The 16,853-nt window shown below is 42.0% G+C and overlaps 1 protein-coding gene across 4 annotated transcripts in view; it reads left to right on the top strand.

Moving 5' to 3' along the window:
- The window catches only part of AMPH (amphiphysin), a 210,789-nt gene that overhangs the window by 82,215 nt on the left and 111,721 nt on the right, over positions 1–16,853 (top strand). For all 4 annotated transcript variants that reach the window (XM_072791618.1, XM_072791620.1, XM_072791619.1 and 1 more), the window contains exon 2: positions 11,030–11,110. In XM_072791618.1, coding sequence (XP_072647719.1) covers positions 11,030–11,110 — 81 coding nt within the window. The remainder of the gene's footprint in view (positions 1–11,029; positions 11,111–16,853) is intronic.

Raw genomic sequence — 16,853 nt, 5'->3', positions numbered from 1 at the left:
AATAGCCATGTTAACCATAGGAACAGGATGATTCCAGCTCAGGAAGCCTCAAATTAAACCTGAAGAGCAGGCCTTCTACAAAACTGCACTTAATACTTTCTCTTTTTTAGTAAATTTCCTTCTTGCTGATCAGACTTTAAAAATGGCTACACAAAACTGAAAATCAATGCATCAAATGAAAATACAGAAATGTGTGCAAAAATTATTAGTGCTACACAATTTACTTTTATTCTTTGTTTGTTTATAATCTCTTTGCTTGTGGTGATTGCATGTTCTGTGTTGAGAAGTATTTTCAGCTCTGAGTGGCTGGGAGCAGGGGGCCGTGCTTTGACACAGGCAACCTGCAGGCAGCCAGGAGGAGCAATCTCTTTCTCACCCAAGTGCCCCCAGTACCTTACGTTGCCCCTCTGTTCCAGTGCTCTTTAAAGAAAGGTTATGAAGGCACTCAGAGTTCCTTCCTGAGCACAGATCATTAAAAAACAACCACATGAACACACTGAACTGAAAATACCATGTCCAGCCCTATGTCAGGACTCATTTCCAGCAAAAGGACATTTGGTTTTCAGTCTATTAGCAGTCTCCTTTTTTTTTTCTTTTTTACTTCCATTCGAATCTGCAATTTGTATAAAGTTTGAGTTTTTAAAATCAATCAAATTATTGTTACTTTGGAGGCAATAAACATTAAAGATAAAAAACTACCAATGAAGTCATCTGTTGGTTGCACATCTGGTTGGATAGATCCCAAATCCTTGATGATTTTTGAGCCTGGCATCTGAGGTATACTATATGGCTTGGGGACCACTTAAAAACCTGTGGTATTTTGGTGGTACTCCAGTCTGAGTTTATGCATAGCATGGTTTGAGAAGTTCTCTACCTTATAACCTTTCTCTTTTTCTTCATTCACATGTGTTTGCATGTCAGGCAGAGGCAAGTTACCTAAAGGCATCATTTAATAAAAAAGGAAGTGAGTTTCTTAAGAGGATCAGTGACCTCCCTGATGTCAATCAGTGACCCCAGGCAGGACTGCAATGGGAACTTCAGTGTGGGGATTCAGGTCTCACACTATTCTTTGCAAGAAAAACTGCTACGCTTTTAATAAATTTTAGTCTTGAAAATAAAACCTAAACAGGGATAAAGCAGGCTGCTGTTGGTGTTAGCCCAGATTTCACCCTCAGTCCCCAGGCACAGATTTTCCTGATTCGGAGATGTATTAGCAGATCTGATGGTGGCATTTAGTCTTCTGGTTTGAAAGAGAGTCACATGGAACATTTCCATTTCCTGCCACTCTAAAACTCTTCTCAGATGCTTCAGTAATATGGAGGAGTTGGTAATAAAGACAGTTTCTAGGAACCTAGACAGCTACTCTAGGGTACTGTTGGTTGCCTTGGCAGTTGCTGACACATGTGTGTTTCTTGGAGTCAGAGAATTGCCCAAGAAGCATTTACTGAGCTGCAGAAAGAGAAATGCCAGCAAACCATGCTGTCAATGAAGATGGTTTCATAGTCTTCATTGTGTCCCATTAACTGTGAAAGATCCCTCTGTATTGCAGAAGACTAAATATGTGACCTGACAATACACTTTCCTCAGACTCTCATCTGTTGGATGAGCAAGTTAGAGTGCATGAAATCCATGCTCCCTATCAGGCCCTTCACATTGCAGTTTAAGATGAAGCTATTAAATCAAAGAAAAGAAAAATAATTAGCCCTTACTAAAATGTACTTTTTTGAGTCAGGCATCTAATTAGGTTCTTTTGCTCATGTTCTCATTTAATCTTTCCAGAATTGGTATTTTCTTTTTTTTTTTTTTTTCAGAATTGGTATTTTCTAATACCAATTCTGGAAAATTCTAATGTTGGGAAACTGAGGCTTAATGAAGTTAAAAGTTTTGCAGAGGTCATCCAGGTCTCATAGGTGATTGAGTGGAGTCTGTTTTGTTTGACTTCTGTCTTTATTTTCCTTCCACTAAGCCCATGCTATCAGAGCAGTGATTATTCATCTGATAGAAGCCTTGAAACCTGTTGGATAAAAGACACATTCATGCTGTATCAGTCATATAATTTCAAGTCATCCATGGAAAGCATGGAATCTATCTCTGTGGACCCAGATAGGGAGCCCCTGGCCTACAGAGAGGCCACGGTTGTCTTTATCTTCCTCAAGGGAGACCAACAGCCCATCTACATGTTATTCACTCTTCAGTTCTCTGTTGGAGAGACTCTGTATTGCTGTGATTATTCCTGTATGTGTGTCTTCATCAAACAAAGGGAAGATTACCTCTAGGGAGTAGCTGTAAAATCCTAGAATCTCAAGACAGTTGTGTGCCTCAGGAGCCATCCACAAGCCCCTATTGTCAGGTACATCACAATTGTTCACTATCATGTGTTAGGAGGTCAATAATTCCAATAGCTAACATTCTTAAGCCCTTGTTGCTAGAAATTGAAGAAAAGTTTTATATGTCCCTTATTTAATTTTCAAGCCATGCTCTCTGGGTTAGGTAGGGCAAACTCCAAGGGGAAGGGCTGGGAGTGAATCTTGGTTCGGTTATATACCAGCTGTGTCCTTGGTCAATTACTCCAATTTTCTTTGTTCTCATTGGTAAAAGGAAGATAATCATTTTAACCTAACTTGTAAGATTGTTGGAAAGATTAAATTCATTTTTAGATATAATGCATATAGAACTGTGCTTGATACATTGTAAATTTCCATAGATGGTAGCCAATCAATTAGGGAATTATAGAGTTATCAAGGTGGGGAGTCTTCACAAGAGGAGGAAAAGTAATACTATTTTCTTTCTTTCCTCCTGTACTCCTTTTCATCTGTTTCATACCCCTCAGCACTAATAGCCAGCCCCTTCTTGACTTAGACAGTTTATAGTCCCACTTGAAATCCCAAAATCCTGGATAGAGCTTTATGAACTTTTTGTTCTACCTAAGCCAACATCTTTCATATTTATACTGTAGGTCAGTGTTTTCAAATTGCTGATTCATCTTCTGCTGGTACAGTGGGTAACTGAAGTCACAAAGACTGTCTGAGTAATGTGTATAAAGGAATGTGGAACAGAATTGCTCCCTGGTGAATTGGCTGGGTGTAGAGCTTGCAGCAGCTCTTCCTCAGGTGGATTGCCACCAGTTCAGCACACATGCTTTCTCTCAAACATCTGGACAGTGGTAAATGGAGGACTATCTTCTCTAGCCAAGGAAGATGCAGATTAATACCAAAGGTGTAATGAGGGTGGAGGGTCTTCGTATTACCATGTGCAATATTGGCATGCTCTTGATAGGGGCCACTGAAGAAGGAAAATGTGGTCTCTCTCAGAGTGTTGAGATAACTTGAAGGCTTTAGTATGCTTCTCTGTCACTTTACATCACATTTTGATGTAAATGCTGTATTCTGGGTTGGGAACTGGAAGTATCAGGGTTCCTAGAAAGGTAGCTCTGAGACATGGTGGCCAACCCAGGAGGAGAGAGTAGGCACCTGGAGAAGAGGAGAGTGTTGGATGCCAGGGCCCACAATCCATTCATCTTTCCTTGATCGATATTCCTCAAGCTATTTTTTTTCCAGCAAGAATTATTTTTTTTAAGTCAGAGGACTCAGATGTCCTCAACTTTAAAGATGGGGAAGGATGGAGGAGAGCCGACTGTGGGAGCATGGTACCTGGCAGGTGGATGCACGATTGAAAATAGCCTGGCTGCTACTTACTAAATCTGCACCCTGGGGGCCCTTCTCAGTTACCTCTGTTTCCTGTCCAGGCTCCAGAACTTTCTTTTCTACATTGTGTTCTCATTCTCAGTCAGCTCTGTCACAACTAGGGATAAACTTGCTCATGTGTGAGATTTGTACTCTCTCTACTGTGTGTTATTCTCCGACTTTTTAAATCTGCAGTTCACTCAAATGGACAGAAGGCTGTGAATATCCCCTCTCATCTACTTTTGCTTACTTCCCCAAAAGCATTTCCCAGAATTAGAGGACAGCTCATGCCAGCCTCTGAGAGAGTTTGAGGCCACGATGGCTCTTGCATTATTGAGATTTGCCAGAGCAAGGAGTGGATGCCATAGTGATCCAGACATAAATCTATAAAGGCCCAGATAGAGGACAAAGTACAGGATCTTGACAGGTACATAAACCATACTGTTCATCTTGTTCTTCTCAATTTAGGGCACCTTAAAGCTGCTTCTTTAAGTCTTGGAGCACAGCCAGAAAGAAGTCAAAGGTCTAGGACTCTGAAGTTTGGCATGTGGTGCGGTGCCTGCCCATAGGACACTTCATAACAAGCAGTTCCCCTGCACTTGCATGTACCTGATGACCTCCCTCCTGTCCTAGGTGGTGGTGGAACTTCACACAGAGTCAGAGTGAGCCCTTGATAAATGCCCTGTGAATTTACACATGGATGTGTGGGTATCTGGACAGATGAGTGAATGAATCATCTGCACATGGGTGGGGGGGGGTGCGGAGGGGAAGACCAACTCTCCATAACTTACCCAGATAAGAAGAGACCATAGTCATTAATGCAGTTGACTCCTGGAGTCAATGGATAATCTATACATAGTTTTACATGCTTTTTTTAAAAAAAAAATAAATGCAAAGAGTGTGAAGACAGGGATGTCTCCTTGTTCAGAGAACACTAAATAATGTCGTTCTCTCCTTGACCTTGAGAGTCTGGTGTAAGGAAGCATGAATCACCCACACTTAAAAGTCTGTCCAATCTGATCCCTCATCCAAAGCATGAATTTCTGTCAGGAATCCCAGTGGCCCATCCTGCAGAATTGCTTTAACCATCCTCCTTGCTCCGCTATGAAGCTGCACAGAAAGCATGTCTCCAACACCTCCATAGTCTTCCTCTTGAAATACCTGTGGTCTTCATCCTTGGCTCGTGCCAGCTTCTTCATATTCCATCATTACCATGGGCAATGGAAGATGGTGATGTTTTTCTTTGCCTTAAAACACCAACTATCTTTTTGAAAGCGACCAACATAGTAGCATTCCATTCCTAATGTAAAAATATTAAGAGAGGGTAATTCTTCTGTTACCTATACAGTAGTCAATATTTATTTGCTTTGGACCGCAAGGATTTGAAACTTGATTAGAATGGTAGCTTTACTGGATGGGGAAACTGCCCAAATCAAAGAATTTTGAATTTTTAGGGACCTTACTTGGCCACTTCATGAACAATTAACTGCTCTAGAGAATCGCTCTAAAAAAAGAATATGAGATTCACATCTTCGGAGCAGCGCATGCAAACCATGCTGGGAACTGACTGCTTTTGGAGACACTGGAGACACTTGAAAGAGGATTTATTAGTGAAAATATTCCAGGCTACCATATTCCTGCTATTCCTTCCTATTTAATTTTTTATCCGCCTCTGTCGTGCTGTCTTTTATGATCAGATCAGAACTTCTGAACTGGGCCCTGAGGCAGGAGGATGACACAGCCAGCCCGTAGGGGGATGTTTCAGAATCTCAGAAAGGAGAGGCAGTTTGAAAAAGCTTATGCAATTTAGAATGGGATTTTGCATTTTGAAAACAGCAGCAACCAAAGTAACAACAAAATCCTCTTGTTTCAAAATAGTTGAGTGTCAGTGCAAATGAAATTGTCCTAAAATGAAATGCACAAGGCACAGAATGGCTGCCTTTGGCTTGAAGGTGGAAGGTGTTACCATGTTGTCAGAACCTGAACATCAGGTACAGGAATGCCTAGTCATACCCCTGTGGCATCCATGGTGCCAAACGTTCAGGCTTAATTGACATTTTCGAGGTAGTCAGTGGACAGTGAAAGCGAGAGGCCACCTAAGCTAGAAACTCACTGTCAGATCTCATGATGTAAAACAAGGAAGAAGATACTCTTCATCAGCTCAGTTCCAGGTTTCAGTATTTTTGTTGCCTTAAGATATTCCTTTATGCAGCACATCAGTTTTATCACCAATATTGAGGCTGCTGGAGACAAATCACAAAACTTGCTTCAGTGAGTCTTCTGGCTGGGCCTTCAGTTCTGTCCCCAAGTCCTGTTGCACGTTTCCTGTCCTTGCCTTTTCATAATCTCCCATCTGAACCATTTCCATCCTTGGAGACTTGACCATAACTTAGCCCCCCCACCCCCCCAGCAGCAGAAACCCGAGATCATCCTCACATCTTCTCTGTCCCTACCCTGCCCATGTCCTAAGCCAGTAAATACTGTGGATTGCTCTTCTTAAAGGGTCTGTCCATCTGTTCCTGAGCTCAGACTCCATCTGAGTCTGATCCTGTAGTCTCTTAACTGGTCCCACTGTCTCTTAATCTGTCCTGATCACTGTCACCAAGGAGCACCGGTCTAATTGGGTGGCCCTCTCCAGGGAAAACACTTCATTGACTCAGCAGCCTGTAGGAGAAAATTAAAGTCATATAATTTCTTGTCTTGGGTGCCTGGATGGCTCAGTGGTTGAGCGTCTGCCTTTGGCTCAGGGCGTGATCCCGGGGTCCTGGGATCGAGTCCCACATCGGGCTCCCTTCTCCCTCCGCCTATGTCTCTGCCTCTCTCTCTGTGAATAAATAAATAGAATCTTTTTTTAATTATTTATTTTTTTAAATAAATTATTTATTCATGAGAGACACAGAGAGTAAATAAATAAAATTCTCTGTGAATAAATAAATAGAATCTTTTTTAAAAAGATTTTATTTATTTATTCGTGAGAGACACACACAGAGAGAGGCAGAGACATAGAGGGAGAAGGGAGCCCGATGTGGGACTCAATCCAGCATCCTGGGATCACGCCCTGGGCCAAAGGCAGACGCCCAACCGCTTTGAGCCACCCAGGTGTTCCAAAAAAATAGAATCTTAAAAAAAATAAATAAATAAAGTCTTTAGTCTTGCAGACTAAGGCCCTCTCTGATCTGCCCTCTCCCTCCCACACCAGCCTCATCTACACTCACTATCCCTACATTTGGCTCCCTTTTCCGCCACTGCTCTCATGGAGTTTGGCATGTGGTCCAGTAAGTCACCTTCAGCTGGAGAGAGAGGTGAATAGATTTTCTTCTCTGCCTACTCTTCATGGTGATGTGTGTTCTTTCGTAGGGAAAATGTGAAACTTGATACATTTATTATGGATTCAAGCATTAGAAGATATCTGAAATTAGAATTAGAATTTGAATTAGAAGATATTTATTTTGTTCATCTGTTAGATGAATACATCTCTTCTCTGGCACCTCTAACTACTGGTTAAGCTCAGATAACTGCTAGGACAGTGAGCTCATTACCTCTGCCAATGAACTATGTAATTTCCAGAAAACCATGATAAATTTGTGCAAAAGTTTTTATTTATTGCTTTTACCGGCCGATGCTAGCCCTTGACCTTGGTTTCTGATGGAACAAGTCTGATCCTTCTTTATCGTGATAACCCTTCAGATATCCAAAGACAACTGCGCTCTCTTCCTCTTCTCTTCTCCCTGGTAACATCCCCAATTAGATCAAATTTTCTTCTTACCTCAGGGTGTCAATTCTCTCTGCCTTTCTGGGGACTCCCTTTTGCTGGCTGCAGGTTGTCTGTGAATTCCTGTGTTTGCCACCTTGTCCATGGCAGAGAAGCATTCAGTCCGGCTCTCCCGGCTTATCAGCCTGGGGTGCTTTCCAGAAACATTACTTTGTCGACGCGTATCAACATATCCGCTAAAGTCATCCCTTATTTCTCCTGAAGGGCAGAAACCATGTCTTCCTAGCATCCGTTCTGTTGCATGTTGGTTGAAAGTTGAAATCATAAATTCATAACTTGTACAATTATGTTTTTGACTTAATTTTATCTCCATTGAATTTCATCTTCTTAGAGAATTTTGTCAGGATTTCATGAATCCTGATTCTCATCATGTAATACATCCAATATTCCTCCCAACCTCCAGCTTTTTGCCAATGTAAGTTTATGCTGTCGATGCAATTAAAATAGGAGTGAGGAGGTTCCTGTGAGAATCAGCTGAAATAATGGAATTCCCTGACATTGTGACTGGCTTGCAGAAGGTTCTCAGCAAAGGCCGGATCCTTTGCTGCTCTGTCCCGTGCCTTTCCTGACTCTCCTGTCACCAGGATGCAGGTGTGCTGTAACTCTCACAGGTCCTGGTCCTTCATTACTTTCCTTAGAAGAGAGGGCAGCGGCACCTGCTTCTCCCTCTCTCCTTGCCTCTCCCTCAGCTCGTGTTCTCTCTCTCAAATAAATAAAAATTAAAAAAAAAAAGAGAGTGTGGGCTTATTGTGTCATCCAATTACAATTCTTTCTTGACACCTAGGAGCAGTTTTTTGGGTCGTTTTTTTCTACTTTAATTATACTGTACAATTTCTAGAAATATGAAATGCAAGGTGTTGTGATTTAAAATTTAAATAATAGACTTTCAGCAAAGGGTTTGTGAAAAATCCTCTTCGCAGTCATAGATATACACCTTGGAAGATATGTCTTTCTTTCTTTCTTTCTTTCTTTCTTTCTTTCTTTCTTTCTTTCTTTCTTTCTTTCCTTTCTTTCTTCTTTCTTCTTTCTTTCAAGATTTCACTTATTTGAGATAGAACGAGGCTGAGAGAGAGAGAGCGAGAGCACATGTATGCTCTAGGGAGGTGGGAGCAGAGGCAGAGGGAGAAGCAGACTCCCCGCTGAGCAGAGAGCCTGATGTGGGGCTCCATCCCAGGACCCTGGGATCATGACTGAGCCGAAGGCAGATGCTTAACCTGCTGAGCCACTCGGGTGCACTGGAAGGTAGGTTTTTCCTAGAGTATGGTGGCCTTCAGGAATCTCGGATGAGAAGTGAGAATGACAAGATCCCATTTGCTTCCCACAAGAAGGAACAGGCTATCTGTGGGTGGGGACAGGGGTACCAGACTTCCAAAAGGGGATTTTCCAGAGCGTCTCCAGTAAGCCACTTACTGTGTCCTATTTCCTCAGCCATCATTACAGAATAAGAAGCAGCTGGGAGTGTTGGGAGGATGCAAGAGGTAACATGAATCACTTCCTGCGGTTTCAGGCTTGTAGGGGAGACTCGATGGACATCTGTCTCTTTTCTCCCACTCCTGAGACCAGAGCACCTTTGTACTCCAGGGAAAGAGGTGGGGCTGAAGTTCTGTGCTCAGAAGACTTTGAAACCCTTTCTTGACTTTTGTGAACTGCTGCCATCAGACGACGTGTTGGCACTTCTCAAAGACTCACCAGCTCTCAAGTAGCCAAACATTTATGAAATTAGTCAATTTTATGAATTAGGGGGAAAAAGTCACATAGTTTAATCCTGGGTACCTTCCCCCATTACTCTTGGTGTATATGTGTGGCACAAGAGGTCCTTTGGGAGGCCTAGCTTTAAAATGAAAAAAAAAAAAGAAATTTTAAAAGGTAGATGGAATGAAGAAGCAATCAAGCAACATTTTCTTTCTTAAAGTTATTTTTACTTTTGAACCAAAAATATGGGAGTGGATGGGAGGAGATCTTGTAACAAGGCCAAGAATCCCTAAGTCATTGAATTTCCTTCTCTGGCAAGTGTGGCCAGTGTAATTTTGCTTTGCCCTCTCTCTCTTGCAACAACTGGCAACAACAAAAATAATAGTAACAATGGCTTGCATTTGCAAAACACTTCTAAGTTGTAACCGTTGTTACAGTTTTTCAAAAGTTAAAGACAACATTTTCATATAAATAATTTTCAATCCATTAAGGCGGTGTTTATGGAGTTTTTAAATTCTCAAATGACGTGGTGTTTGAGGTACTAGACGTGGAACTACTGAGCTGAGAAGCCAGTTTGGCTTTCAGAATCCCTCTGCTCTGTGCCCAAGTAACTTTTTTTTTTTTTTTTAAGATTTTATTTACTTATTCATGAGAGATACAGAGAGAGAGGCAGAGACACAGGCAGGGGGAGAAGCAGGCTCCATGCAGGGAGCCTGATGTGGGACTCGATCCCAGGACCCTGGGGTCACAACCTGAACCAAAGGCAGACGCTCAACCACTGAGCCACCAAGGTGCCCCCCCCCACCCCAAGTAACTTTCTGCGGTCTCTTTTAGGAACTGCTTCTCTCGATATCCCATCCTGAGCTCTAGGGAGACAGAACAACTCCTGCTCAATCTTACGATATATAATGATTTTTCCAGGGATCTCTGCTGAGGCTACTCCTTCGGCTGGAATGCAATCTGCCACATTCCTGTCTGCTAGCATTTCCAGTGCAGTTTGAATGAGCTCCACAGAGCATTCCCTAAGAACCTCAGCTCTAAGGGATGTTGCTAATAATACTTTGTAACCCCTCATGTTGCCTATTACACCTTGCCTGTGATTTGTTATTTGGGAACCTGCCTCATTGACCCCATTAGACTCTTAGTTTCTCAAGATTAAATGTTGGGACCTTGTTGTATTTACCTTGATGTTTCTGGAGACTAGTGCTTAGCAAGGGGCTTTGCGCATTTGAGGGCATCTTTGAGCATTTAGTGGGTTGAAGCGCATATTGGAAGGTGGTGGGGAGAAGGTGCTATGTGCCTGGTTCCAGCAATTCTTTTTTTTTTAAGATTTTATTTATTTATTCATGAGAGACACACAGAGAGAGGCAGAGACACAAGGCAGAGGGAGAAGCAGGCTCCCTGCGGGGACCCCAATGAGGGATTCAATCCCGGAACTCCAGGATCACACCCAGGTGTCCCAGCTCCAGCAATTCTAATACCATCCCTATCAAGTAGGCTAATTCTTTAGTGGGATATCTTTGGTTCACTGTGTAGCAAACAACTGCATACCTGTTCTGCATCGAGCATTGTGCCAGATGCTTTGGACAAGAAGACAGGACAGACCTTTGGCCTTTAAGTCACGTATAGCCTACTGGGGGAAATGGACGGATATGTATAGGTCGATACATGCAATGTAGCATTACATTGCTCAGCCTGGGAATGCAGAGCTGTGGTTAAAATCCCAGTCTGATCAACCCCAAGCCACTGAGCCAAGATGCTTCCAGAACAGAAAAACTAACTATGCTGAGTGATGTCTCCTCAGAAGAGCAGAACAGTCTTGCTTTGCCTGTTATTTGCAAATATTTTTAAATCAATCCATTTTGTCTTATTTCTAAACCAGGTTCTTCAGAAGCTTGGCAAAGCTGATGAGACGAAAGATGAACAGTTTGAAGAATATGTCCAGAACTTCAAACGGCAAGAGGTAAGTCCAGTTAGCTAGTTTGGGCCTCAATTTAATTGTCAAAGAGAGATACTCATCAAGAATGGCTTAGGGGGTTGGAAAGAAGGGGAAGTGGGTTGACAGTGTTTGGGTTTTAATGTAACCACAGTGCGTTAAGGTTGAAGAAGGAATTTTCTTTGGGGTTGGCGTTAACCTGAGGGTGACACTTGCTAATTCTGTAGATGTTCTTGTGGGAGGTGAAGGAAGAGGCAGTAGGCACTGTGGGAAGAAGACTGGCGTTTTAGACTCTCAGGAGATTAAGACTTTGCTTGTCTGGACCTCTTCAGTACAACTTATTGATCTAAAGGAAAGCTGCTGTTTTGGGTGATTTATAGCCTTAGTATAATAGAGTATAGGGAAACAGTAATTAGATACTTCTGGCACTATTATTATAATTGTTGCATGCTTCAAGATCATGCATTCTTAACAGGGATTATATCTCCCCCAAGAGGGTGAAAATTGGTTCTTTGTGGGCAAAATGTACTCTTTTTATGTATCTACATCATATTAATATAGAGTATATCTATGGTATTAAAATTTCATGAGGGTGTGTGATGAGGGAAAAAAAAATGTCTAAAAAGTCTCCATAAGGGAAGTGCTAATATGGACCAAGGTTGAGGAACATGGTTTGTAATGTTTGTTCTTTTGATGGGCCGCAGTGTGATCAACAGACACATGTGTAAAGAAACTCTTTTAAAAAATCATGTTTGTATCTTCAAGGCTTGGAGAATTGGCCAGAATATCACTCCTTGGAGAGTGTGCATAGGGTCCAGGTGGGGCTCTCTGAGGTTAGAAGCCTCTTATCTGGAGGTCATACGAGAGGTGAAGTGGGAAGAGCGCTGGGATGGTAGACTTTGGCAAATGGGATTTGGACTGGGTGATGATACATGAGGGCATGGATTTATTTTCCTGGTGTCATTGGAGCTACCAGCATCCACAGGATATTGTGGCCTTGGGGATGACAATCAGTAGTGTCGGCTTATCACAGGTTTCATTTTGCTGCCTTTGCCCGTTTGCAGATCTCAAATCCCAGACATTGCTTTCTTCCATATGTGTGCCACAGCTCCCGCTATTTGTCTCACTGCAGATATGCTATTTCTTTCCCTCACCAACATGGGTAATAAAATCCAGCAGGTATGAAGCCAGGTATCCCAGTCTCTACCAGAACATATTCCTGAATACCTCCCATTTCATCCCAAGACTAGGAGTGGACATGTGCAGATGGGTCCCCAATTTATTCTATGAGTCGTAGCAGTCTTACTCTGTCTGAAAATGAGGAAGGAGAGAAGGGAGTTGGAGAAGAAAACAGTGACAGAAATAGATCATGTCCAGGTAACAATATCATGGAGAGCTTTGGATTAATGAAGGTAGAAGAGAGAACTTCTAGAAAAATGTCAGATCCAGGCCCATAGGCTGACTATGTTGTCCTCGGGTCTCCTCCAGGAGGACAGATTCTCTATGTCCCTCATGTTTTCATTCCCTGAGTTCTCGTACATTCTCTTATGCGTTTGGATAACTCTCATACAGATCACTGTCTGGATTGCAGCAGCTTCACCCAGGACAACTTGTCAGTCAGTACCCTGTTACTCTGCAGGGCAATCCCAAATATCTGCTCTAAGGGGTTGGAGTTAGATAGCAGTGATTCAGATAGCAGATAGTTTTACCTGCTTGAGGATTTATACTCTACCCATTGAAACCTCGTCTTCCTGTCTGGTATGTCCCTGTGGAGCTAATTAGATCTTTGCTCTTGGATTTTTTTTCCTGTGCCACTTTTATGGTGTTTTGGTGCTGTTAGCACCCCAGAAGGCTAACCTTGGGAAGCATCGAGTTTAGGAAAGCATCTATGACGAGGAAGCACTTTGCATTTTCCAATTCTTACTGGTTTTTTTTTTTTTTTTTTTTTTTTTTGGACTTTGTTGACTGAACCTGGTGAGAATTCTTTTTTTTGTCTAAGTACTAAAGAAAAGTACGAGAAGTTAAATCATCAGTTTCCTCAGTTAAGTGACCTGTGCCACTAGCAGCAGCAGCGTGGGGTGACTTTATAATGCTGCTATGCCATCCACTACAGTTATTATATATACAGTTTCAAGTGTTCAAGTTATAGAGCAAATCATATACTATCATTCTTGAAGACCCAACATCTTGGTCCTTATCAAGAATATTAGCAGATTGCAAGAACTGGGCAAAACTTCAAAATCTGGGGAAGTTTGAACAAGCAATTTATAAGAGTGAAACAAGTAGAATAGAAATGTAGAAATAGTATTTCTCAAAGAGTATCTTGACCCCTGCTTTGGCTCCCTTTGAAGCATTTTTCCATCAAAAACATCTTGCATTTGCATATACTCATTCTGATGTTTTTCTGTTTGTTTCTTTTTTTAAAAAAAGATTTTATTTATTAGAGAAAGAGATTTGTGAGAGACAGCAGGCACATGCGGGGGAGGGGCAGAAGTAGAGGGGGAAGCAGAGTGCCTGCTGAGCAAGGAGCCTGATGTGGGCTCCATCCCAGGACCCTGGGATCATGACCTGAGGGCAGATGCTTAACCAGCTGAGCCACCCCTTGTTTATTTCTTTTAATCAGAAACAATAAATTTATATTCATGTTAATACAATAAGGAGGTTTGGTACCTTAACCCTGTGTGTATAGTAGACAGAGAGAAGGAGAAAAGGAATGGTTGGGAGGTAGGTAGGAGAGAGATTTATCAATTTTCTGTAGAAACATATTGATGGTTGAGATGAATGGTGAAGGCTGAATGTTTTAATACTCTGCAGGGGGGAAAAGATATACTTTTAAGCCTCAGTATGTATTGGTAACCGATTCACATCTGTTTCAGATGCTGAGAAAGGTGTTTCTACATATGTGGGAATATTAACCTAGAAAGAAAGATCTACTAAGATTGTGGTGACCTCTATGGGTCCCATAGCTTTTAGTGTTAATGTAATGGTGAATCGTTACTCTAAAGGCAGAAGGTATCATCTACAGGCGACTCTAAAGATTTTATCTGACCCAGGAAATCTAGATTTCTTATTTTTTTTCTGTGATGACATATTTTTCAAATCCAAAAAGATACTATGTAGAGTATAAAATGAGCTATATTTGAATTTGTACCTTATAGTCACCTGATCATGCTCAAGTAGTACTTAATCAAAAGTAGATTGTTCTAGAATATTCTAGAAAGTATTCAAACATCTTGGGTCCTCGTGATGTTGCTTTTAAATTCCTTTTAGTAAAATCATGAATGTCCTCCTAGTGATTGACATATGCCCTGTTCATTCAGGTTGGAAGCAAACATGGCAGCAGGTTCTGTGTTTGAACTCTCGCTTGAAGTTTAGCTTTTATCTTATTCCAACTCCAGGTTTTCTTTCTGATCCCAAACTTCTTTTCCTAAGAAGTGGTTTTTGTTAGACTCAGAGCGTGGATGAAGGATTTGTGTGCACTCTCTCGGTTGTCCTATTGGGCTCCCCGTTGCTGCGGTTTTGTGGTCTAGATTTCGTAAACCACTCAACTGGGACAAGGAGGAAGGGGAGAGTAGGGCAGAGCAAAAAGAAATAGAGTGAACTCTTCTGCCAAATACTCAGATTTTCCATGGTGACAAATGCCAAAGAGAGCAAGGATTATAGATATCCATCCAGTAGGAGCAACAAAGTCTCACTTCGACATGTCCTCCCCAAAGTGGTGTGTTTTTTTGCCCCCTTTCTATTTTGCCTGTCTTACCAGAGCCACCAACAAGTAGCAGAATTGATGGTGTGAACATTGCCTTATTTCACCTGGTAGCTGGCTAACGAACCTATTAATGAGCAGAGGAAAGGTCCCAAAGGGGAAGGAAGGTCCATGGCCTCTCTTCCTCCTTCTTGCTAATAAACCCGCCCATTAAGATGCTGTGCTTGTGGCAACCATACTGATTATAACAACTGAATAGCTCGGGCTGTTTGGGCCCAGATAACCCAACTATTTGGTCACATATCCGTGAGTACAGCTGTGAGCACCCACCTCGACTTACAATCCAAGAACACTACTTGGAATGAAGGGAAGGTGTGTCTCACCGCTCAGAGCTGTAGCTTTTCCTTCCTATTTAAACACCATGGCAGTGTGGTTCTGCTGTCTCTCTCCATGCCCAGCAGCCAGGAGCAGCCTCGCTTCAGTGTGATACAAGCGAAAAAGAAAGGAAAATGTTTGGACTTTGAAGTCCTCTCTAGTGGTGAGAATTTGGAGCCAGTTCTTCCAATTGTTAGGATCATCCAATGACCGAAAACTGGAGTCATGTCTTCTCCTTCCTGATCTCTCTGCAGCACAGGGATCCCATGTGATGCTTTTCAGCTTTGTGTGTCCATAGGATCTAGTGCTTTGTACACAAGCTTTAAAAATACTTGTCAGACTTGAAACCAAACCTGGTGGTGGAAATGATCAATTAAAAAAAATTTTTTTATAAGGGGGCATCTGGATGGCTCAGTTGATTAAGCATCTGCCTTCAGCTCAGGTCACAATCCCAGGGTGCTGGAATTGAGCCCTGCTGTGGGACTCTGCTCAGCAGGGAGTCTGCTTCTCCCTCTCTACTCCCCTCCCCCCGCTTGGGCTCTCTTTTGCTCTCTGTTCTCTCTCACTCAAGCAAATAAATCTTTAAGAAAAATAAATGAAAAAAATTTTCATAAAGATTTTTTTTGGGTGGGGGATAGAGTGTAAACATGAGTTTGGGCAGGGGAGGGGTGGTCAGAGGCAGAAAGAGGAGCAGACTCCCTGCTGAGCAGGAAGCCTGACACAGGGCTCCATCCCAGGATCCTGAGATCATGACATGAACCAAAGGCAGACGCTTAACTGACTGAGCCCCCCAGGCACCCCTGGAAATGATCATTTAGAGCACATTCTTAGAGCATGTTTTTATTTCTGGGCTGGAAAAGATGCTGAATATGTGCATTTTTGTAAGTAGTTTCATGACATTTTTTAATACATATGCATGCAAGTAATTAAAAATAAAACTTAAAGACGTTTTAGAAAATGTAAATACAAATATACTCCCACAGTGTGTTAATGTGAGGATAAAATTTTTTATTTATGGCAAATTGCATTTGCATTCTGAATTTTTTTTGCAATTTTCTTAAGCATATAGGCTAAGCAGTTACCTTAGAACTATTTTGTTTTACCACAGATAACTATGATCTGAATACATTAGCGTGTCCACTTTTTATTATACTAGTAGTGACTTCCTCTGAAGTAACCATTGCTTTAGTTAAATATGAGCCCATCTGTCTGTCTGGAGGTACCCATCCAATTCTAAAGGATGGTGTCCCAGCCTAGAATGTGGAGAACCTCAGTCAGCCTACAGAGCTTCCTGTCAGGTCATCAGACTTTCTGGATTCTGAGTAAGAACTAAAGGGGGCAAGTTTTGCCCTCCAGAGTAGTGTTTTTCACACTTTAGCTGCATCATCGCAGTACAGATTGCTGTGCCCCACCTCTGAGCTTCTGCATCAGTAGGTCTGGGGCAAGGTCTGGGAATGTGCATTTCTGACAGGTTCCCAGAAGATGCCAGTGAGGCTGGTTCAGGGGCAGCAAATTGAGGACCTGTGCTTGGTTTCTATTCATATCTTTGTTTTCTAGCACTTCCTCTGACTAATTCTTGAAACTTCTATCCCTACGTTAGATATCTATTTCAGTATCTTTCTGACAAAATATAGATAGAAAGTTGGTGGCCATGCCCTGAAGTATCTGTGATCTGTATAACTGTGATCTATG

The sequence above is a fragment of the Canis lupus genome, chromosome 21 (assembly GCF_048164855.1).
Source record: "Canis lupus baileyi chromosome 21, mCanLup2.hap1, whole genome shotgun sequence".
Lineage (NCBI taxonomy): Eukaryota > Metazoa > Chordata > Mammalia > Carnivora > Canidae > Canis > Canis lupus.
Note: the sequence above shows the minus strand (reverse complement) of the source record. Positions and strands in the feature narration are given on the sequence as shown.